This window comes from Leptodactylus fuscus, chromosome 5 (assembly GCF_031893055.1).
Source record: "Leptodactylus fuscus isolate aLepFus1 chromosome 5, aLepFus1.hap2, whole genome shotgun sequence".
In the NCBI taxonomy this organism is placed as follows: Eukaryota; Metazoa; Chordata; class Amphibia; order Anura; family Leptodactylidae; genus Leptodactylus; species Leptodactylus fuscus.
The window spans coordinates 183,142,171-183,167,650 of NC_134269.1; the positions used below are offsets into that span (position 1 = coordinate 183,142,171).

The 25,480-nt window shown below is 43.6% G+C and overlaps 1 protein-coding gene across 1 annotated transcript; it reads left to right on the top strand.

Moving 5' to 3' along the window:
- Window positions 1–3,718: 3,718 nt before the first annotated feature.
- On the top strand, window positions 3,719–6,716 carry CDKN2AIPNL (CDKN2A interacting protein N-terminal like). Its single transcript, XM_075274937.1, has 3 exons — window positions 3,719–3,915; window positions 5,171–5,270; window positions 5,373–6,716. Exons 1-3 carry the CDS (start codon window positions 3,743–3,745, stop codon window positions 5,379–5,381), a joined length of 282 nt encoding a protein of 93 aa, XP_075131038.1. The 5' UTR covers window positions 3,719–3,742; the 3' UTR covers window positions 5,382–6,716.
- Window positions 6,717–25,480: the final 18,764 nt, after the last annotated feature.

The following is a 25,480-nucleotide window of genomic DNA, read 5'->3' on the forward strand; positions in this document are numbered from 1 at the left end:
TTGAAGCGGGCTGTCCATGCTCGGCGACCATCTAACTTAACTGAACTTGAATTGTTTGTCCAAAATACCTTTATCCAGGATCCAGGAACTGATTAAAAGCTACAGGAAGCGACTAGAGGCTGTTATCTTTGCAAAAGGAGGATCTACTAAATATTAATGTCACTTTTCTGTTGAGGTGCCCATACTTTTGCACCGGTCAAATTTTGGTTTAATGCATATTGCACATTTTCTGTTAGTACAATAAACCTCATTTCAATCCTGAAATATTACTGTGTCCATCAGTTATTAGATATATCAAACTGAAATGGCTGTTGCAAACACCAAAATATTTAGAACTAAAAATGATTAAGATTAATAGGGGTGCCCAAACTTTTTCATAGGACTGTATGTCAATGTAATATACTGGGTAGATTAAGAAACTACCAGCGGAGATAACATCTATGTGTAGAGTCAGGCTAACCAGTATTCTACCAACCTGGGCCTCATCTTTTCAGACTACTGGCAGGGCAGAAACAGGACAGAAACAATTAAAGGCGTATTCCCATCTCAAGGATCCTATCTATACTGGTTGCTTATGTAAATTGAAGACTTTTCCTAAATATATTGCTTTAGAAATGCTGCTTTATTTTCCTTCTATGTGAACTATAGGGTAAGACTTCCAATGAAAAAGACTTGATACGAAGGAGGCTATAGACCGCGCTCGAGGTCACGGTAGAATTTATTGGTTACTTCGTATCATTCTCTTTCCCTATGGTTCCCTGATCGGTGCTCTTTGGACGTGCTGCTCCCTCCATCTATATACAAATAAAGAATTTCTTTACGTGGTTGTGAACGGGTCACAACCACATCAGATGAGAGGCCATTTGGGTCACTATTATTACCATATATTTTGTATATCCTTCATTTTGGTTTCCACAAATATCTACACTAGAAGTCTGCTCGGCTATCTGCTCAGCCGGTCTTCTCTTTTTTGTTTTGAATGAAAAAGACTTAGGGATTTTGGTGAACAGCAAGCTTACCTTTAGTGACCAGTGCCAGGCAGCTGCTGCCAAGGCAAATAAAATTATGGGATGCAGTTGACTATATTGGGCCAGGCCATGGAGACAGTGCGCTTCACTTTACCTATTGGAGGGCACCGCTCCTGATGTCTTTGCAACCTGCGCTGCGTCCAGTGTCCGCCTGTATCCTCCTGCCACATCGCTTGTATGCGATGTAAGGAGGATACCAGAGGCAGATCAGGCCACCATGGCCTCCATGGCATACAAGCAATGTGGCAGAGCAGTGCGCTCCATGGCCTGGCCCGATCTCCCCAGGAGCTTCATTATAAATGCACGCTTGCTGGCGTTGTCGGTGGGCCGGACAGAAGTGCTTGGCGGGCCGCAGTTTGAGGACCCCTGGCCTATGTATTCAGCTCATCGGCAACCTACGGATGCCGATGAGTTGAAATCGGGACATACCTCCCGCCGACCAGGACCGCGGGAGGGTGAAATACAGGAAGTGAGAAGGGACAGCAGGCAAAACTGCTGAAACAAGGAGATGGGAAAACCCCTTTTAGGGTACTAACTAGATTAGGGTACTACTAAAAAAAAATTATATTGGCAACATTTTAGGAATTTGTGAATATACATGTGTCAGGTAATATTTGCATGTAGTTGTAGAGTGGGTCTACAGAATAAATTTTATCGGTGGGCACTAGGCACCCCAGCTCAACTTTAGGCATAACCTTTATAAGAGCTGAATGCCTCGTAATAACTGTGGCACATTTCAGACTGTCCATGTACCAGAAACTGAAATTGATCTCAACTAGGAGCTGACAAAGATTTCAGGTCCAGTTTTCTTGTTTAAATTATAATATATGAGTCAGATGCAAAGGACCTGTCATCTTTAATGAAAAGTAGTGACAGCAGAGCAGAAGTCCAGGAGGTATGCCCTTTTTCTGAAACCTTCCTGGACAGTCCAGGAGAATTGGCTAATATAATACATCTCATACTTGCCTACATATGGAAAAGACAGCTCTTAACTGTGACGGGAGAGTCCTGATTTTATACTGCTGTCCCACCGTTCTGGATAGGTTTCGGTTTGTCCTGCTATGCCCCTGAAGTGTTTTGCTGTTAACATACACTTTGTTAGGGTAGAATAAAGGCTAAATGGTAGATGCCAAATCCTAGTGGGATTGAGGACATTTGATGATGTCATGACTAGAGATGAGCGAGTACTGTTCGGATCAGCCGATCCGAACAGCATGCTCACATAGAAATGAATGGACGTAGCCGGCACGTGGGGGGTCAAGCGGCCGGCTACCGTCAAAGCGGAAGTACCAGGTGCATCCATTCATTTCTATGGAGCGCGCTGTTCGGATCGGCTGATCCAAACAGTACTCGCTCATCTCTAGTCATGACCATGTGATCTGACTCTTGTGTGGGAGGAGCTATTCTGCATACTACAGGACATTGTGGCATTACACAGAGAGAGAAAGCTGCTAGGAACGGAGACTGATGGAAGGGAAGGAGGAGAGAAGAGAGCATGCAAGAAGGGGAACTGGGTGCAGATGTAGGGGGTAATTATACTGAAGGCAGATGAAGGGGCAATTAAACAGGGGGCAGATAAAGGGGGACATGAAGCTTGTGGCAGATAAAGGGGGGGCATTAAGTATTAAGCTCGTGACAGATAAAGGGGGACATTAAACTGGTGGCAGATGAAGGGGAACTTTAAAGTGGTGATAAATGTAGGGGGCAATTAAGCTGAGGGCAGATGAAGGGGGACATTAAGCTGGTGGAAGATGAAGGGGGACATTAAACCGGGGGCAGATGGAGGGGGGGGGGTAACATTAAACTAGGGACAGATAGAGGAGTGGACATTAACCTGGCGGCAGATGGAGGGGGGAAAATTAAACTGGGGACAGGTCAAGGAGTGAGCATTAAACTGGAGGGAGGAGGGCAGATGGAGGGTGACATTAAACTGGGGGCAACTGGAAGAGGACATTAAACTGTGGGGGGTAGGTGGAGGGGGACATGTCTGCTTCTAGTTGCCGCCAGTTTAATGTCCCCCTCCAACTACCCCCACTGTTTAATGTCACCCTCCAGCTACCCCATAGTTTGATATTCCCCTCTAGTTTCCGCCAGATTAAACGGGGGCACGAGGAGAGGGATTTAATACTGTGAGGAAATAGGAGGGGAATATTATAATGTGGGAGCATGAGCGCTTTGCACTACATGAAAATTTTAGGTGCTGAACATGCCTATATTGGTGAAATCATGTTCCCTTTTTAGGACGTGGGATAACCCCATTTCTGACATAGGCATGACAATACGTAGCCCATGGCCCCTTTTTCATGACCTGCAGATAAGATAATAGAAAGCCTGGCCAATGCGGGTACATGGGGTCAGTTCCAGGAGATCTGGTAAAGCACCCCTTTCTGTTGGCAAGTCAAGAATGAAGAATGAATATTTATGAGATAAATACATCTTACATAGATGGATATATTAGACTGAATATACATAGATTACAAATAATAGACACAAAGGTCACTAATATTTAACACTACGTCGTTACAAGTAATAACATTTTCAAACATTGGCCACTAGATGGCGCCCGCACATATACAGAGAGTGATCGCGAGCTTATCCTCTTCCTTTGACGCCAATTTACGTCATCAAACCATAGTGATGCGGCCGTGCCCTGAGCAGAGCGGAGCATAACCCGGAAGTAGATGGTTTGTTTTCCTGTGCTCAGAACACAGAAGATGGCGGCACAATCCGTAAGCCGGTTCCAGAGTTATTGCGAAAGTGATAAGCAATGGAGAGCAAGAAAGGAGTTTCTGCTAAGGAACCTCGAGGATTTCCAGGGAGAAACTGAAATGGACAAACTGCTCGCCCTGTCTATGGTGTGGGCCAACCATATATTCATGGGTTGCAGGTAGACATGGTCGGGGGAGTCTCTATCGTGCAGTGTGTGCATAAGTTGTGCAGGCCGTGTATTATTCGGGTTACTTTCTCTTCCAGTCCATAGTGGTCTTAGTGCAGTTTAGACTGCTTAATGTCAACCACTTCAGACAGAGGAAAGGCTGAGAGAACTCTCCAGCGCCGCCTCCATCTTCTTCAGGAACGTCCTCTTCGGCGCATCTTCCGGTGGTGGCTTCAAACTTCTAGGCCTAGGGCAAAGCCGACTGCGCATGCCGCGGCCACAAGAAAAATGGCCGCTTACACAGTATTGTAAGCGGCCACTTTCTTGTGGCAGTCGGCTTTGCCCAAGGCCTAGAAGTTTGAAGCCACCACCGGAAGAAGACACGTCAAGACCCCGTTCCTGAAGGGGACCTGTTATCTTGTGGGAGCCAAATAATATGGACTTTAGTTTATTGAATGGGAATACCAATGGTCTAGAGGGCAATTGGGCAGAGGATTCAGTGCCACCCTGGTGACCTTTTGCCATTTATTAACTCTTATATACAGTATATATTGACTTCTATACAGTGACTCTGCTTTGCCTTATGGGGGCTGTCCAAACTTTCCCACCATTGCTGAGGGGCAAAATGACAGAACTTTGTGTTCTTGCTTAGGCTCTTCTCACACTAATGATGTACTTTGGCAAGTGCTACCTATGATGCATGAAAAAGTAGAGCATGTTGTATTTGATAGATCTCCTGTTTTCATGGACCCCGCTTTCCTATTCAAAGTCAATGTGTGCAAGTAAAAAAAAAAAAAAAAAAAAAGGGATGTTGCACTGGTGCCATGACAAAATATGGCCAAGAATGAACATAGTTGTTTGGGAATATAGTCTTAGTCAACGGGTTTAACTTCAGGTAACTAGAGTTCTGTCATTGGATCAGAACAATTCACTGACAATGTGGGAATCTAACACCCTCAATCTGTATCAGTCTCCATTACCTGTACTGCTAGAAAAGAAGAATTTTTTTTTTCATCTTGTTTTATCTAATTTTTCAATGTAAGTTCTGAACGCAGGACTTTATCTTCCATCTATAACAGTAACAAGACAAGAAATCTTTTATCTGGGTTTTAACATTATAGTTAATGAACTGGTGCAGACTTTTTTTTTTTTTTGCATCAGTTATTTTGTTAGTTTTTTTGTTCAAAGCAACAAACTTTAATGATAGCAGAAGATCTTAACCATAGCCAAATTTTCACACACGATATATTTCTCTCTCTTTTGTCAGATACAGCGAAGAACTCTTGGAGAGGGTGCAGAATATGGCGGAAGGGATTGAAGTAGAAGATGCGCCACACTTTACGACAAGAGATGAAATTATGAAACGGGTATGTTGCCTGGTTAAACTACTAGATTCTTGGAGTGTGTTCTTGGTTTACAATGTATATGATTATTGATTTAATACGATCTTTTTTTTTTCTTTACAACAGACTCAATGACTTCTGGATTTAAGACAGATGGCTTTATAAGAGACTGCCTGTGATCTGCTTTTTTTTTTGTAGGTTACATCAAGATACAGATTAGTATTTTTATTCTTTATAAAATGTGAATGCCATTGTGTCGCACAAGAATCAAGGCTCATACAAGTTTTAAATTACTTTTAGAATTTTTATTTTGCCTTTAAATTTGAAAGAAAGTAACCAATTTTGTATATTTTTTTTTTAACATATGATGTGATCCTTTAGTCAGTTTTAGTATTTGTGTTATAATGTTCTCCTGCTCCCCAGTACATGTAAATCTTCTTTGTATAAGGGCTCTTATGAACCCACTACAGGCTGCCAATCATCTTTTTAGTTCTATTAGTGGAGGTTTACATGTTTAAAGACGACCTTGCACCATCAACTCTAGTTCTTGGCATATGTTAATAGGTGCTGCTCTACTGATTCTGGCACAATTTCTCTTGAGCCACCACTGTTCCTGAGCAATCAGTGCTGATAGTTTTGGTGTATGGCATGCTTTCTACTTCCTGGCGCCGCCTTCAGTGGCTGCCTCGATACGGAGCTCCAAGCTGGGAGCAACCTTTATCTTTCCTTTTTCACTCTTTTTCTCTGTATCTTCAAGAATCCTCTAACTAACCAAACTAGCACTATGGATTAGCAACTATAAATCGAATGGAAGATCCTGTGGAGTATTTTGTTCCTTTTGTTTCTATTGTTAACGCATGGACAATGACTCAAGACCTGTGTGCACATGTGCCTGTTACCATCCCCCCAGGAGCTAAGGACAGCATATCTCACCTACATGGAAGTGTGGACGTCTTCTTTTCAAGGAGATGAGTTTTGGTGTCTATTGCTGATATGTGAAGATGCCTGCGGCTGACTGGTATTTCTTTCTTTTACTGTGGACACGTGGGACTCTTGTTACAACCTGGGAACCTACCATCACCCACCTACCTCATGTGCTTATGGAAGCTTGGCAAGAGAGAAGCACCCTGTCTACCTGGATGGCTTCAGACTTCCCTGGGCAGTAGAACACAGTGGTAAGAAGAAAGGAGGAGGAGGGCTTGTGATGAAGGACATTTGGGGCATTTTTTCTTGTGGTTAATGGACAATAGTGCTGATGCAAGATACCGAACTATCAGCTGTGAGCAGGAGGTCTCACTACGTACCAAAGAACTACCACATGTTATCATGATAGCTGCATATGTCCCCCACCACTGCAAAAAAAAACGTTTTTTTGCCTGTTATCTCTACATGCTGTGACCCCCCTCCTCGTGTCCTCCAACCACATTAGGCTGTATTATTTACATCAATCCGCACAGAGAACTAAATGATCCTGCAGTGTGTCTGTGTTTCTTTCTTTAGTTGCTATGATTCCTAGGATTTCTCTATATGCCATGAGCTTGTATGTGTTTTCTCTCTTGTTATATACTACTGTACCATCTATGAAACTGTATCACTGAAATTTCCCCATTGTGGGACTATTAAAGGAGTATCTTATCTTATAGACTCTGTATCATCAGGAGGTGATGTGCTTCTGAACTGTGACACAGGCTGCCTGTGATTGAAGCTCTGAATTACACCTCTTGCCATGCACTGCTTTTCTGACATTGCAAACCGTAAACAGCACAGCAGGAACCAAAACTAACTGCGCTTGTTGCTCAGGAATGATGACACTAACTGTGCTGGAATCATATATTAAGCACTTGAATTAGAGGAGGTGGTGAAAGTTCCTCTTTGAAGTGTAACATTCATTTAATTCTTTTTAAATATATATGTTTATTTGTATACTGTGTTTTTTGTTTTTTTTTACTGTCAGCCTATTCCCCTGTCCTTCTTGGCATGCTCAATAACCAAGAAGCAAACTGGACAGGCTGATGGCAGGTTTGTCAATAAAACTAGGGTGTAGTGTTTTGGGTGGAGCAGAAAAGGTATTGGATCCAACTTCAAAATAAATCAATTATTTTCTAAAATACAATTATCAATATTGTATAAATCATTGTATGCAGTTTGTTGCATATATATATATATATATATATATATGTTTTTAAGAATTCAATCGCTAGCTTTTTTTGTTTGTTAGAGGAGCGTTACTGCTTGTCTGACCATGGCAGACAGACCTTTATGATGGAATTAACGTTGGACTGTGGACAAATAAGAATCTGAGTCGGTGATTTTGCCTACTGTCTCCACAGCTCTAAGTGAAACAGGTTAAAAAAAAGTTTTTATGTAGACAGCTGGCAGGGAGTGTAGAGTGGAGGCTGCATGTAATTTGTATCTATATTTATCGCTATTCACACTGTATACATATTTTCCCTAAATATTTGCTAACTACTAAGGAGGCCAGGTCAATTTGTTTTCTAATAATGAAATATTGTGAATACAATAAAGTACATGACAAATATGTAAAAATCCCTTCCTCTATACTTAAAAAACAACAAACAAAAAAAATCACAGGAGGCCCCAGTGCACACTGCACTGTATATTTCTGTAGGAGGCATATGTCTAGAGTTTCTCATATACCTCCAAAGAAAGGCCTCAACATATACCATTGAGTAGGTGTATATTGCCCATTTAACAATGTCAGTTTTATGAACTACATCACAAGGGCACACCCTCACACAAATATAAAAGTACACCATTATGTTATTTTTAATTGTCTTTATATTTCCATGTGTGTTCTTCTGATGCATTTAATAAAATTGACTTTGTTCATTGGGCTGGTGTAATATTTTGTAGGTGTTACCTCATGAGAGATGTTTCCCTAAACTTTTGTGTTTGTTAACATTGGACTGTAAAATCCATTGTGAAAATTAGAAATTCAGGGCTAAAGGAGAAAAGGCACCCTACAACTTGTTACACAATTTCTTCTGAATACAGAAATGCCCGATATGTTGTTGTTAAAGCACATGGCAGGGCCCAGACTGGGAAGAGTTCCTCACTGTCCAAACCTTTTAAGTAAACTGCAATTAGCTGACCTGAGTGCCCTGATCAGAAGCTCGAGCAGGAGATAACAGCTCTGAATGTATTCCAGAGAACTCAGCCTCCCTCCCCTCCATAGATAACAGGCCAGGTGCCTTGACAACATTGTGTAAACAATGGTAGGAATAATTTAACATAGCAGACAAAGCAATATATTTAGGAAACTCTTGAATTTATAAAAGCTAACAGTATCGATATGATCCTTGAAATGGGAATACCCCTTAAAGTGTTTCTCATGTCTGATTTATATTGTAACTCACAGCTTAAAGAGGACCTTTCATCACTTGGGGTACTTGCGGTTTTATATACCGCTAGAAAGCCAACAGTGCGTTGAATTCAGCACACTGTCTGCTTTCACGATCTGTGCCCCAGGTGAAGAGCTATCGGTGCCGGTACCGTAGCTCTTCACCGTCAGAAGGGCATTCCTGACAGTAAGGAACGCCCTTCCTCACAGCAGCGCCTATAGCGCTGTACTCTGACAGCGGAGAGGAACGCCTCCTCCCTCTCCTCACAGTACAGCGCTATAGGCGCTGCTGTGAGGAACGCCCTTCTGACATTGAAGAGCTACGGTACCGGCACTGATAGCTCTTCACCTGGGGCACAGATCGTGAAAGCCGACAGTGCACTGAATTCAACACACTGTCTGCTTTCTAGCGGTATATAAAACTGCATGTGCCCCAAGTGATGAAAGGTTCTCTTTAAATCCTTCTCTGAGCTTTTGTTTTGATTTATCATTCATGGGTATCTGCTATATATATAAATTTGCAAATCTAGCATTTCTTGCAATGAGTATACTTTGTACCAGTTGCGTTTCTTCATTGTTTCAAAGGCTTTTAGACTCCTAAAAAGATTTTTTTTTTTTCTTCCCACTTACCGTATATAACTTTAGATACATCATAACCACCTATGACGTAAAATTTTATGGTTCAATGGGAGTTGGATATTGGACAAACAGTTACTGAGAGTTGTTATGATGCTCTTTTATACACTGCAAAATTCTCTAGATCACACAGAAGTTATTAGAAAAATCTGATTTAGATGCTAACGGCATGCCAACAGCATATAACAGGCACATCACTTTATTCTGGAGACAATGTGGTGCAAAGGTTAATTTATATTACCTGTGGTGGGTATGTAAAACAGTCTACCCATTTTGGGTTATATGGGATATTACATATTGCAAAAAGCTGGAAGACAGCTGTGGCTAATATATCAGAAATTCTCAGCAGGCTCTTACACTTCCAGTATGAACTTAATTTTGCTCCTGGATATATCCACCTGTTTCTTCATAAGCATCATCTCAATTTATAACATACTTTGCTATAATCTACAATACCTCCATATAAATAAACTTGATTTTTATCTGAACATGCATTTTGAAAGTGTGTAAGGTTTGCTTCACTAGCACTGGTCTGTTCTTTTGTAAAATGTTATTGTCCACTATGACCTGTCTCTGATTCCTATATTTAACCTTGACAATAATTTTGATACGCTATGCTAGACTGGATTAGGTGTTGATGTATTTTTGTGAACATGTTTTAGATAGATAGATAGCTAGAGATATATCTAGCAGGAGGACCCGGTTTCGCACGGGTATATTTCATTTTTTGTTTGTGTGTGTCCATAAGCGTCATGTGATCATGTGTATCTCATTTCGGATATCAGTGAAAAATCTGCGATCGGTTGTTATAGAGACCTGGAGTAAAGCTGTGTGTATGTGACCTTGTGTAACAGTGTCATCCACAGCACCCTTCCCCTTTAAAGCTGACATAAGGCAATGAAGAAAAATAGAAGATCCAGCATCAACCCCATAAGTAAAACTTAGCTTTTATTATAAAATTCTTGGAACACCGTATGATCCATATAAAATTCAGTTATAATAACTCATGATGACAGAGGAAAAAGCGTCTGCTGACGCGTTTCGGAGCTTAATACAGCCCTATAGAAGATCCAGCATCAATCCCATAAGTAAAACTTAGCTTTTATTATAAAATTCTTGGAACACCGTACGATCCATATAAAATTCAGTTATAATAACTCATGATGACAGAGGAAGAGGAAAAAGCGTCTTGCTGACGCATTTCAGAGCTTAATACAGGGGCTGTATTAAGCTCCGAAACGCGTCAGCCAGGCATGTGTGACTGTGTATAGATGCACGTATCTAATCCTCTGGCATGTAAAACTGTGTGAAGATGCGCGTATCTAATCCTGTGGCACGTGTAACTGTGTGCATTGGCATGTATCCAATCCTCCGATGTGTGGTACTGTGTGAAGACGTGCGTATCTAATCCTCCAGCGTGTGGTACTGTGTGCAGACGTACATATCTAATCCTCCAGCCAGCGTGTGGTACTGTGTGAAGACGCGTGTATCTAATCCTCTGGCGTGTGCTGACTTGTGTATTTAATCCTCTGGCGTGTGGTACTTTGTGCAGACACGCGTATCTAATCCTTTGGCATGTGGAACTGTGTGCAAACGTGTATATCTAATCCTCTGGCATGTGGTACTGTGTGCTGACTTGTGCATCTAATCCTCCAATGTGTGGTACTATGTACAGACAGGTGTATTTAATCCTCCCACATGTGGTACTGTGTGCTGACATGCGTATCTATTCCTCTGGCATGTGGTACTGTGTCCAGACACGTGTATGTATCCCTCCCCATGTGGTATTGTGTGCAGTGGTGCGTATCCAATCCTCCGGCGTGTGGAATTGTGTGCAGTGGCGCATATCTAATCCTCTGGCGTGTGGTATTGTGTGAAGACATGCATATCTAATCCTCCGGCTTGTGGTACTGTGTGCAGATGCACATATCTAATCCTCCGGCTGGCATGTGGTACTGTGTGAAGATGCGCGTATCTAATCCTCCAGCATGTGGTACTTTGTGCAGAAGTATATATCTAATCCTCTGGCATGTGGAACTGTGTGCAGACGCATGCATCTAATCTTTCGGCGTGTGGTACTTTGTGCAGACGTGCATATCTAATCCTCCATAGTGTGGTACTTTGTGCAGGCATGAGTATCTAATCCTCTGGTGTGTGAGGTGTGCTGACCTGTGTATCTAATCCTCCAGCATGTGGTACTTTTTGCAGACGCATGTCAGCACACAGTATCACATGCCAGAAGATTAGATAAATGCATCTGCCCACAGCTCCACATGCCAAAGGATTAAATACGTGCGTCTGCACAGTTTCACATGCCAGAGGATTAGATACACGCATCTGCACAAAGAACCACACGCCAGAGGATTAGATACACAAGTCAGCACATTGTATTACACACACCAGAGAATTAGATACGCGCATCTCAACACAGTACCACACGCCGGCCAGAGGATTGGATACGCATGTGCACACAGTACCACAAGCCGGAGGATTAGATACGCGTCACTGCACACAATACCACATGCCAGAGGATTAGATACGCGCCCCTGCACACAATACCACACGCCGAAGGATTGGATACGCACTACTGCACACAATACAACACGGGGAGGGTTAGATACACGTGTCTGCACACAGTACCACATGCCAGATGATTAGATACACATGTCAGCACACAGTACCACACACCGGAGGACTAGATACGTGCATCTATACACAGTTAAAGATGCAAAAGGATTAGATACGCACATCTGTATACACTTCCACACGATGGAGGATTAGATATGCACCACTACACAATATCACACGCCAAAGAATTAGATACACGCTACTGCGCACAATACTACATGGGGAGGGTTAGATACACGCGTCTGCACACATCACACGTCAAAGGATTAGATATGTGTGTCTGCACACAGTACCACACACTGGAGGATTAGATACGCGCGTCTTCACACAGCACCACACACACTGGAGGATTAGATACGCGCGTCTTCACACAGCACCACACACACTGGAGGATTAGATACGCGCGTCTTCACACAGCACCACACACTGGAGGATTAGATACGCGCGTCTGCACACAGCACCACACACTGGAGGATTAGATGCACAAGTCAGCACACAGTACCACATGCCAGAGGATTAGATACGAGCGTCTGCACAGTTCCACATGCCAAAGGATTAGATATGCATGTCTGTACACACTTCCACACGCCGGAGGATTAGATACGTACGTCTTTACACAATACCACATGATGGAGGATTAGATACACGCTACTGCACACAATACAACACAGGGAGGGTTAGATACACATGTCTGCACACCGTACCGCACATCAAAGGATTAGATATGCGTGTCTGCACACAGTACCACACGCGGGAGGATTAGATACACGCGTTTTCACACAATTCCACACGCCAGAGGATTAGATACGCACCACTGCACACAAGCCGGAGGATTAGATACATGACTCTGCAAAAAGTACCACATATTAGAGTTTTACTCCAAGTTTCCATAGCAACCCAGCCATTTTTCTTTACTGCCTTATGTCAGCTTTAAAGGGGTAGGGTGCTGTGGTGACACTGTTACACAAGGTCACATACACACAGCTTTACTCCAGGTCTCCATAAAAACTGATCGCAGGTTTTTCACTGATATCCGAATTGAGATGCTTATGGAAACACACAAACGATATACAAAATACACCAGCGCAAAACTGGATAATTCTTATGGGGCCACTAGACAAACAAAAAATGAAATCTACCTATGCGAAGCTGGGTCCTACTGCTAGTAGATAATTATATAAAATTTACGTTTCTACTTTTATTATGACAAAACTTTATAGCTTGTGGTTCAATAGAGGTTTATAACTTTACCTTTTGATGCAGCCATATAAGTTTGTTTTTGTGGGATACACTTTTCAATGATACTTTTGGGGTACCTATAATTTATTGATTGAACTTTAACTCTTTCTGGGGGATGAAATAAAATATTTGGAACTGCTTTTAAACTTTTTTTTTATTGGCAATTTTTATTCTGTTGGTGAGTATGATCATGGCAATAGCTAATATATATATTTTTAAAGGGATTCTATCATTGGATACTCTTTTTTTTTTTTTCAGACTACCACGTAGGAATAGCCTTAAGAAAGGCTATTCTTTTCCTACCTTTAGAAGTCTTCTCTACGCCGCTGTTCGGTAGAAATCCAGGGTTTTTTCGGTATGCAAATGAGTTATCTCGCAGCAGGTTGGCAGGTTAGTCCATGCTGGTATGGATCATGGAACTCTGTGCCACAAGATGTTGTGATGGTGGATTCATTTTGCAAGTTCAAGAAGGCCCTGAATGCCTTTCTTGAACGGAAAAATGTTACAGGTTTTAGATTTGGACAAGTTGATGCAGGGTTTTATAGTGATTGTCCGAGCTCGAGTCAGACTTTTTTTTTTTTCCCCCTGACATGGTGCAATTAGCATCGTTGGTGCATTAGCATCAACCTTTAACTGTAGAGTTAAAGGTTAAACTGGCTTGACCTGTGTCTTCATCCAACCTCATCAACTATGTTACTAAGTTAGACAAGATGAACACTGTGATGGCAGAGATTCAGCTGAAGAGGAAGGTGGGACCATTTTGCAAGGAGTGTACTAATGTGTGTGAATAGTGGGGAAAGAGTCTGTCAGATTTATACCAAGGTATCCCAACAAGGTGTCCTTCCACTGGTAGGGAAAGTTGGATTTTAGTCCAGGAGAGATGTCAGGAATCAAAGAGTCAGGGTGAGCAGAGTGTCATCCACGAATAAACAAAGTTTCAATTCCTTTACATGTATCCTAATCCTTCTCAGTATTTTTACACAAAATAAAAGGGTCAGGTTGTGTCAAAATGCAATGTCAGCGCAACAACTCAAAAAAAGCCTTGTCTGCTTCACATTGGAATTAAGACCTTTAACATTCAACGTGATTCGAATAACCATGGTGAAACATAGAAATAGATACAAATAGTAGAACAAACTCACCCAAAATCATGTTTCCAAACAAGACGGTGCATGGATTGAGAATACCCACTCAGCATACAATAGCCAGCCAATGCACACAGCACCTAAAGGAGATGTAACCGCAGGAAGGAACAGAGAAGCAGTTCCCCTAGAACAGTGATGGCGAACCTATGGCACGCGTGCCAGAGAGGGCACGCAGAGCCCCCTCTGCTGGCACGCGTGCTGTCGCCCTGATCGCTCACTAACGGCGAATCCGATGCAGGATTCCCCGTTAGTGAGCGATCGCTGCCTTCAGCTTGTTGTGCAAATGCGCATCCAGCTGAAAGCTGTCAGTGTAGCTCAGTGTAGGCCACGCGTACTACGCGGCCTACACTGACTACAGAGTGTGACCTCTGAACAAGCGCGGGCGTGATGACGTAAGTCATCAGCGCGCGCAGTGAACAGAAGAGAGAACACCCGGCAGCTCTTCAGGTAACTATATTGTGTTTGTTTGCACTGTCAGGGGAGGGGGGCAACGGTAGACATTTCATGTTGTGTAGGAGGGGGCTACTGTAGACTTTCATGCTGTGTGGGTAGGGGGCTACTGTGGACCTTTCATGTTGTGTGGGAGGGGGCTACTGTAGACTTTCATGCTGTGCGGGTAGGGGGCTACTGTGGACCTTTCATGTTGTGTGGGAGGGGGCTACTGTAGACTTTCATGCTGTGCGGGTAGGGGGCTACTGTGGACCATTTTATGCTGCTACTGTGGATCTTTCATGCTCTGTGGGAGGGGGCTACTGTGGACCAGTTCATGTTGTGTGGGAGGGGGCTACTCTGGACCATTTCATGCTGTGTGGGAGGGGGCTACTATGGACCATTTCATGTTGTGTGGGAGGGGGCTACTGTGGACCATTTCATGTTGTGTAGGAGGGGGCTACTGTGGATCTTTCATGCTCTGTGGGAGGGGGCTACTGTGGACCATTTCATGTTGTGTGGGAGGGGGCTATTGTGGACCATTTCATGTTGTGTGGGAGGGGGCTACTGTGGACCAGTTCATGTTGTGTGGGAGGGGGCTACTGTGGACCAGTTCATGTTGTGTGGGAGGGGGCTACTGTGGACCAGTTCATGCTGTGTGGGAGGGGGCTACTGTGGACCAGTTCATGCTGTGTGGGAGGGGGCTACTGTGGACCAGTTCATGCTGTGTGGGAGGGGGCTACTGTGGAGTATACAGGTATAATCCTGTGTGGGGGCCACTGTGGGCCAGATTGTACTGTGTGGGGGGCCACTGAGGGGCAGATTGTACTGTGTGGGGGGCCACTGAGGGGCAGATTGTACTGTGTGGGGTCCCCTCACTATGTATATCACACAGTATTTGTTTTATAGCAGACGTGAAATTAGTACAGGATGTAATAACATTGCACGGTAAACTATAAAACAGATCCTGTGCGATGTAAATAGTGAAAATTAATTGTTTAAAAGTACAGAATGCAGAGACCTTTACCTTTCAGTACAAGATCTGTAAAGCCCCAGTCACATGACTGTAATTTGTGGGTCCGCAATTGTGGACCCACAGAGTTTTAAGGTTAAATTGCCGTGTTGGCACTCCGTGATAATTTATTTGGTTTTGGGTTGCAGTTTAGGCACTCGGTCTCAAAAAGGTTCGCCATCACTGCCCTAGAATTATTCCCTTCTACCTTCCCTTGGTAGCCCCCAAATATGTATATTGTGCCTTCCAAATAGCGGTTAGTCTTTTTAAGTGCAGTTGTATGTAGCATAATAGTTTATTGAGTTGGGTAATATATTTGTCAGTGTCATTATGTGCCCCCCTCTAAGGAGTTCTACTTTGCTTCCCAGTTGTTGCAAATCAGTGCGCACCACTGCGCTGCTAGCCTCATAGGTTTGACTCCCAAAACCTAAGTTTGAAAGTCATTTTTTAGTTGATAGTTGCAAAAAGAAGTATTGCCAGCACTTTGGGTCAGTAGTATGGTAATAGGAGGATGATCCTCCTGTCTGACAGATTCCAGGGGTCACCTTGACCGTTCATGCAGCTAAGTTGTGGGGAGGCATTTAAGTCATCTAGAGGGTCACAAAAGGTGATAGTTGGTTCAGGAGCCAGCAGGGTTTAAGGAATAGGTGCAGGGGCCTGCTTCTGAGCCCTGGATAGCATAGTGTTGAGGGGCCACTGAGAGGGTTAGTAGGAGTGGTGGGGTGCCCAGGTGAGTGGAGTTTGTTGGTGATGGGGGGTGTCAATTTGACTAGCCTTCTGTCCGGAGAAGGAATTGAGCTCCCTGTCAGGAGCGATGTATCAAGCCCGAGCCAGTCTCTGGAGGTGCTGGTTTCTAAGCAAGTCTATAGTTCAGTTGAACACCTTATCCGCTATATCACCATCTACGTGAAAAGGTATATGTTTTTTTTTATATTTTGTGTGTTGATATGTCCCACTTAGGCCCCTCCCACCCTGTGCCATTTGTTCTGTCTCATCTACATTGGAAAAAGGAGACCTGCTCTCTGAAATGTGTTATGTATATGAGCATTTAATAAAGCATCAAGTTCTTCTGAAGAAGCGCAGATTTCTTTCCTTATTGAGGTTCCTGACTCCTTCCTATCCATTGTAAGGATCCATTCACACTTGAGTCACATTCTATTCTTGAGGCAGGGTTACCATCCAAGAACAATTGATAACCAAATCACCAGGGCCACCAGAATACCAAGATCGGATTTATTAAAATACAGTACCAAACAGGAAAACAACCGGGTGCCCCTGGTCGTCACACATAACCCACATCTGGAGACGCTGGGAGGAATCACACGCAAATTACATCCACTACTGTAAAAAGACAACCATCTAAAATCCATATTTCCAGACCCCCCTCTCCTGTGCTATAGACAGCCACCAAACCTCAGGAATATGATTGTTAAAAGCACGCTCAATTTGGCAAAATAGACGTGTAAAGAATATACACGTGTATTTTGACGTGTTTTTTTTTTACACGTGTAAAAAAAAAAAAAAAATGTCATTGAAGTCAAAGGGAGTATTATTTTTACACATGTATTTTGCCAAAATGAGCGCGTGTTTACTCCGTGTGAATGGACCCTAAGGGTGACAGGCAGGCTTCTGCAGGTGCAAAGACTCTGATGCAGAGAGGAAGGGAGAGTCAGGGAAAACTGAGGAAGATAGCTCTCTGCCCTGTATAGACACGCGGTCTGAGACCATGTGTAATAGCGCAGGAGGAGGAAAGGCACTATGCAATGGCACAGGTGTTTTTTTTATTTTTTCTTATTTCACTGTGGGGCATGAGTACCATGGGTATATACCTAACCACTAGGATCTAACACTCATAGTATCAAAAGATGTCAGCTCCACCTCTAGGCTATACCCTCTCCACAGACAGTGTGCTAGTCAGTTTTAAACTAGTATCTGTAGGAGGTAAACATGGCCTGAATCAGGTCTGTCTTGCAGTGTTTTTTTTTTTTTTTTCTTTCTTTCAGGGAGGAGCAGGGTTCAGCTACATGGCCAGGTCTCAGGAGCCTTGAACCAATACTCTCTTGTGATTCTCTGGTTGAACTTCCGCCTTCGGTACCTGTTTCTCCTATTCTCCCTTGGGTTCTTAAGACCGAGCAAGTTCCAGCCATCCTGGTGGCTCTGCATTGGCCCCACCAGACCTGGTAAGCACACCTCATGCTCCTGCTGGTGGATACTCTTTGGCCTCTTTCTCTACAAGCAAACCTTCAGTCTCAAGGACTGCTGTTCCACCCCCCACCTTATCTAGGTTGCATTTAATGATGTGGCTATTCAAGCTGAGGTTCTTAAAGAGGACCTTTCATCAGATTGGGCACATGCAGTTTTATATACTGCTGGAAAGATGACAGTGCGCTGAATTCAGTGCACTATCGGCTTTCCCAATCTGTGCCCGGTGTAAAGCGCTATCGGTCCCGGTACCGTAGCGCTTTACAGTCAGAAGGGCGTTTCTGACACTTAGCCAGGAACGTCCTTCTGCCTCGCGGAGCCTATCGCGCTGTACTGTGGAACGGGGAGGAACTCCCCCCTCCTGATAATACTCGTCTATGGACGAGCTGTGTGAGCAGAGGGAGGGGGCATTCCTCCCCGCTCCACAGTACAGCGCGATAGGCGCCGCGAGGCAGAAGGACGTTCCTGGCTAACTGTCAGAAACGCCCTTCTGACACTAAAGCGCTACGGTACCGATAGTGCTTTACACCGGGCATAGATCGGGAAAGCCAATAGTGCGCTGAATTCAGCGCACTGTCAGCTTTCCAGCAGTATATAGAACTGCATGTGCCCGATCTGATGAAAGGTCCTCTTTAAGCATTGTGGGTTTTTGGAGCCTGCTATCCGGGCCCTGCTCAAGGCCTGAAAACCCCAGTCAGCTACAATCTACCATCACACATGGAAGACATACGACTTCCACAACGGCAGTAAGCTGGAGGAGGTATCCCCGCTCTCAGGATCCTGGTTTTGCTCCAGACCAGTCTGGACCATGGTTTTGCTCTTTCTTCTCTTAAGGAACAAGTTTCTGCCCTAACTATTGTTTTTTCAGAAGACTCCTGCACACTGTCCTCCAGTGGAACCTTAATTTCGTTCTTGAGTTGCTTCAGTCTCTACCAAGCCTTTGCGGGATCTCTCTCTTCGTGTTCTGTCCTGGAAGGTTGCCTTCCTGGAGACCATTACTTCCATCTGCAGCAACTCCAAGCAGGCTGTCCCAGGAACCCCCTTTTCTTCACAAGGACAAGGTTGTCCGCCACAATGTTTTACGCCTAAGGTAGTTTCTTCCTTCCACATTGACGAGGACATCATCTTACAGTCTTTCTGCCCATACTCCAAACACCCACACAAGTGTTCTCTTCACTGCTTGGATGTCGTCTAGGCAATCTGGGTCTGTCTCACTGACCCCTTTTGTCGTTCAAACACCTTAATCGTTCTCCCTGAGGGCCTAGCTGCTTCCAAATCCCAATGAATTCAGTTTGTGACCAAGAAGGTCTATCACCTCAATGATAAGGCACCACCTCCATCTGACGGCTCACTGTACAAGAGCTATCAGAGCTCCTTGGGCTACTGCTGCCCAGGTCTACAAATGGCTGTGTGCTACCTTGATTGCATGACCGGCTAATTCTCACCAACTACTTCTGCTTTAGGACATCTCATGGTGCTACATCCCCCAGTGAAATAAGCAAGAAAAATCGATTTGTATTGTAAAATCCTTTACTCGTATTCACTTTGGGAACACATCCCACCCGAGCTGTTTTGGTTTGATTTTGGATTGAGGACATGTTATATAATGACTGGTGTTACTCTTCGTGTATACAACTCAAAAGTCAAATGAAACAAAAGGTAAGCTGTCACATACATTACTTAAGAGTAGAGATGAGTGAGTAGTATTTGAAGCAGCAGTTTCAAATAGCACGCACCCATAACAATGAATGGAGCCAGCCTGTAGACCAGGGGCGGTCAATAAATTTTCCCATGGGGCTGCATAAGAAATTGAAACTATGCTAGAGGGCCGTGCCATGGCAAATTTAGCTCCACCCACTTCTATGTTGACTCCACCCCTTTTCCAATCATCTTTCCATGTGCCCCCACACAGTATAATCCTCCTAAAGTCACCCGTACATTATATGCCCCCACATTATAATGTTCCCTTCCAACTGCCCCACTTGTGCCCCAGTATAAACTGGTGGAAACTAGAGGGGACACAAAACTGGAGCAGCTGGAGGGGGACATTAAACAGTGGGGGTAGTTGGAGGGGGGCAATAAATTGACAGCTGGAGCGGGACATGAAACTGGGGGCAACTAGAGGGGGACATTAAAATCGGGAAGCTGGAAAGAGACATTAAACCGTAGGGGTAGCTGGAGGGTGACATTAAACTGGGGGGAAACTAGAGGCAGACAGGTCCCCCTACAGCTACCTCCACGGTTTAATGCCCCCTCCTGTTGTCCCCAGTTTTATGTCCCCCCCAGTTTAAGTGTCCTCTTCATCTACCCCCAGTTTCATGCCCCCCCTCCATTTCTCCCTCAGTTTCATATCCTCCTTTATTTTCCCCATTTCATGTCTCCCCCTCCATCTCTCCCCCAGTTTCATGTCCCCCCCCCTCCATCTGCCATCTCTGCCCTAGTATAACATTCCCCTTCCATCTCTGCCCACATACAGACACACTATATATATATATATATATATATATATATATATATATATATATATATATACACATACATACACACACACACACACACACACACACACACACACACACACCTCACCTTACATCTCTCAGCACCTTATGACACACACCACGTCTCCATCTTCCTGCCGGCACTAAGACACGCCCCCCTAGTCAAGCTGTGCGGGCCGGACTGAATCAGTCAGAGGGCCAGATATGGCCCAGGGGCCGAGCTTTGCCCAGGTCTGCTGGACGCAGTCATCAAGATACAGGACAACAAAATTGACCGCCCTACCTACCTAAGATGTGATAGCTTTCATCCGAAACACATAAAGAATAGAGATGAGCGAACACTGTTCGGATCAGCCGATCCGAACAGCACGCACCCATAGAAATGAATGGAAGCACCTGTGACGCTGACGTGGCCGGCATCACAGGTGCTTCCATTCATTTCTATGGGAGCATGCTGTTCGGATCGGCTGATCCGAACAGTGTTCGCTCATCTAATAAAGAACTCCATTGTCTAAAGCCAGGCCATCAGATACCATCGCATATGCTCAAACCCTACAGATAGAGACAAACACCTCGGAGGCCTCAAAAACACATTCTTGAGGCAGGGTTACCATCCAAGAACAATTGATAACCAAACACCAAGGCCACCAGAATACCAAGATCGGATTTATTAAAATACAGTACCAAACAGGAAAACAACAGGGTGTCCCTGGTCGACACATATAACCCCCACCTGGAGACGCTGAGAGGAATCACACGCAAATTACATCCACTACTGCAAAAAGACAACCGTCCAAAATCCATATTTCCAAACCCCCCTCTCCTGTGCTACAGACAGCCACCAAACCTCAGGAATATGATTATTAGCAGCTCACTGTCACCTCCAACTAACACAGGAACATTTCCATGTGGACAGAAAAGATGCAAAACCTGCCCTCACATACTGACCATTGACAGGATAGAGATATCAAACTAACAGGGAATATAAAATCCCAGGTACATTCGCCTGTAACACATCTAATGTATTTAATAATATGCACCATATGTTCCACTGAAAATATGTATGTTGGAGAAACTGGCCAGAAGCTCAGAATGAGAATGAACACACATCGCCATACGATTAGAGAACAAAGACTGGACCTTCCTGTGTCAAAACATTTCAGCAGAGATCATATCACCAATGACATGAAAATTTTGATTTTAAGAGGGAATTTTAAATCAAGTAAACAGACGGATTTATGAGTACAAGTGCATGACCCTATTTAACACTCTGGAGAATGGAATGACTCTTTCACGTGGGTTCATGTCATCCTACAGAAATCACTGATCTTAGACAGCCATAAAGATAAGAACCTGGGAACTGTAGCATTGTTTACATGTATATACCAATAAACCTCTCCCCCCCCCCTCCTAAAATTCTATCCCTATGTGTCCAGTTGTACATAAATATGCAGCCTTCAGAAATTGTTTTTAGTTATATCTGAAGAAGAAGCTGGGAGCTTTGAAGCGCTATAATCTGTCATTATGAGTTAGCCATTAAAAAAGGTATCATCTACTGCAGACTCAAGTTTTTTTGCTCTTCTTATATTCCATGCAGGTACAGTGGGGCAAAAAAGTATTTAGTCAGTCACCAATAGTGCAAGTTCCTCCACTTAAAAAGATGAGAGGCGTCTGTAATTTATATCATAGGTAGACCTCAACTATGAGAGACAAAATGAGAAAACAAATCCAGAAAATCACATTGTCTGATTTTGTAAGAATTTATTTTCAAATTATGGTAGAAAATAAGTATTTGGTCACCTACAATCAAGATTTCTGGCTCTCACAGACCTGTAACTTCTTCTTTAAGAGTCTCCTCTTTCCTCCACTCATTACCTGTAGTAATGGCACCTGTTTAAACTTGTTATCAGTATAAAAAGACACCTGTGCACACCCTCAAACAGTCAGACTCCAAACTCCACTATGGTGAAGACCAAAGAGCTGTCAAAGGACACCAGAACCAAAATTGTAGCCCTGCACCAGGCTGGGAAGACTGAATCTGCAATAGGCAACCAGCTTGGATTGAAGAAATCAACTGTGGGAGCAATAATTAGAAAATGGAAGACATACAAGACCACTGATAATCTCCCTCGATCTGGGCTCCACGCAAAATCTCACCCCGTGGGGTCAAAATGATCACAAGAACAGTGAGCAAAAATCCCAAAACCACACGGGGGGACCTAGTGAATGAACTGCAGAGAGCTGGGACCAATGTAACAAAGCCTACCATCAGTAACACACTACGCCGCCAGGGACTCAGATCCTGCAGTGCCAGACGTGTCCCACTGCTTAAGCCAGTACATGTCTGGGCCCGTCTGAAGTTTGCTAGAGAGCATTTGGATGATCCAGAAGAGTATTGGGAGAATGTCCTATGGTCTGATGAAACCAAACTGGAACTGTTTGGTAGAAACACCACTTTACGTGTTTGGAGGAAAAAGAATACTGAGTTGCATCCATCAAACACCATACCTACTGTAAAGCATGGGGGTGGAAACATCATGCTTTGGGGCTGTTTCTCTGCAAAGGGGCCAGGACGACATGAAAGAATGAATGGGGCCATGTATCGTGAGATTTTGAGTGCAAACCGCCTTCCATCAGCAAGGGCATTGAAGATGAAATGTGGCTGGGTCTTTCAACATGACAATGATCCAAAGCACAACGCCAGGGCAACGAAAGAGTGGCTTTGTAAGAAGCATTTCAAGGTCCTGGAGTGGCCTAGCCAGTCTCCAGATCTCAACCCTATAGAAAACCTTTGGAGGGAGTTGAAAGTCCATGTTGCCAAGCGACAGCCCCAAAACATCACTGCTCTAGAGGAGATCTGCATGGAGGAATGGGCCAACATATCAACAACAGTGTGTGCCAACCTTGTGAAGACTTACAGAAAACATTTGACCTCTGTCATTGCCAACAAAGGATATATAACAAAGTATTGAAATGAAATTTTGTTATTGACCAAATACTTATTTTCCACCATAATTTGCAAATAAATTCTTACAAAATCAGACATTTTCTGGATTTGTTTTCTCATTTTGTCTCTCATAGCTGAGGTCTACCTATGATGTAAATTACAGACGCCTCATCTTTTTAAGTGGTGGAACTTGCACTATTGGTGACTGACTAAATACTTTTTTGCCCCACTGTACCTTCATAATTTTCAAGTCTTCAATATAAACCCACAATATTGAAGATGTAAGGGGGGAGAATATAAAAACGAAATAAAAGAGGTAACCAAACTTGACTGGTACACCCTAACCATGGACAGTAAGAGAGAAAGGGATCCCATCATTCAAACAACATATTTTCTAAGCGCCACATCAGAATAGCCTTAAGAAAGGCTATTCGTCTCCTACCTTTCCTTTTCTTCTGCGTGCCGCCGTTTGCCTACAATCCCGGTTTTTTTCGGTATGCAAATGAGTTCTTTCGCAGCACTGGGGGTGGCTCCAATGCTACGAGAGAACTGGCTCCAGCGCCACCTCCACCTTGGGCGGCTACGTTGTCTTCTTCCCGCTGGGTCAAAGTGATATGCATGCGCAAGTCGGCTCTGCCCACGAGGTGCGAACAGAGTCAACTTCACATGTGGGTAGCCATGTTTTTGGTGGCCAGCCGCATATGTGAGCATGCACAGTACGCTCTGTACTCCATAGGAGTACAATTACAATTGTACAATTACACATTGAAACGTATCGGTTTTTGAAATTGCAACACGTCTGCTGCAGATATGTTTTTGCAATGTGTAAATGGGATTATCCAAGTACTGCAAAATGCCGCAATTTTTGTGCAAGCAGGACCCTCAGCCTTTAACCTCTTTCTGCTGATGGCATTTTTTGCTTTTCATTTTTGACTCCCCTCCTTTTAAACCCCATAACTTTTTTTTATTTCTCCGCTCCCAGAGCCATATAAGGTCTTAATCTTTGCGGGACAAATTGTTCTTCATGATGCCGCCCTTAATCTGTATAATGTACTGGGAAGCTGGAAAAAAAATTCAGAATGGGGTGAATTTGAAGAAAAAGTGCATTTCTGCGACTTTCTTACGAGCTTCGGTTTTACGGCATTCACTGTGCAGCCAAAATCACATGTCCCCTGTTTTCTGTGTTTCGTTACAATTCCGGGGATACCAAATTTATATGGTTTTATTTACATTTTAACCCCTAAAAAAAAAAAAAATCCAAAACTGTTACTTTTTTTTCTAAAAGTCACCATATTCTGCATAGGGTGTCTTTTTTTGTGGGGCTGGGTGTACTTTTTCTACCATTTTCAGGAAATGCTATTGCTTTGATCACTTTTTTCACTGTTTATTCTGAAAAAAAAAATTTGAATAAAAACAGTAATCACTTTTGACTATTTTTCCTGCTACGGCGTTTACCGCACAGGAAAAATATTTTTATAGATTTGTAGAGCGGGCGATTTCGGACACAGGGATACCAAATGTGTGTGCTTCACAGTATTTAACTACTTTTATATGCATTCTAGGGAAAGGGGGTGATTTGAATTTTTAATACTTTTTAAAAAAATTTTTATTTTACTTTTATTTTCTTGAATTTATTAGACCCCCTAGGGGTCTTGAACCCCAGGGGGTCTGATAACTAATGCAATGCATTACAATGCTAATGCATTGCAAAATAAATAAATAAATAAATAAATAAATAAATATTCCTTTCTTTTGCAGGCTGCATAGACCAGCCTGCAAAAGAAAGTGAATGCAGACCGGCCGGGGAGCTTTTACAAGGCTCCTGGCTGTCATGGAAACGTGACGGCGGCCCTGGAGCTTTCTCCAGGCGCCGGCGATCACCGACAAAATGGCGGTGCCCATGTGCCACCGGAAAAATGGCGCCTCTGACCGCGGCGCCAGAAGAGTTAATGTCTCCAATCGGTCTGGGGACGGTGGCTGCCATAGTTACACACCCGGCATGCGCTGTACTATTATGGCAGATGTCGGGAAAAGGTTAAAGTGCATCTGCCAATGCATGTCCAGTATTGTTAAAAATTTAGACAAAACAGATCCTCTAATTGTTGAAACACACAAGTGAAGAAATAAAACACCTGGA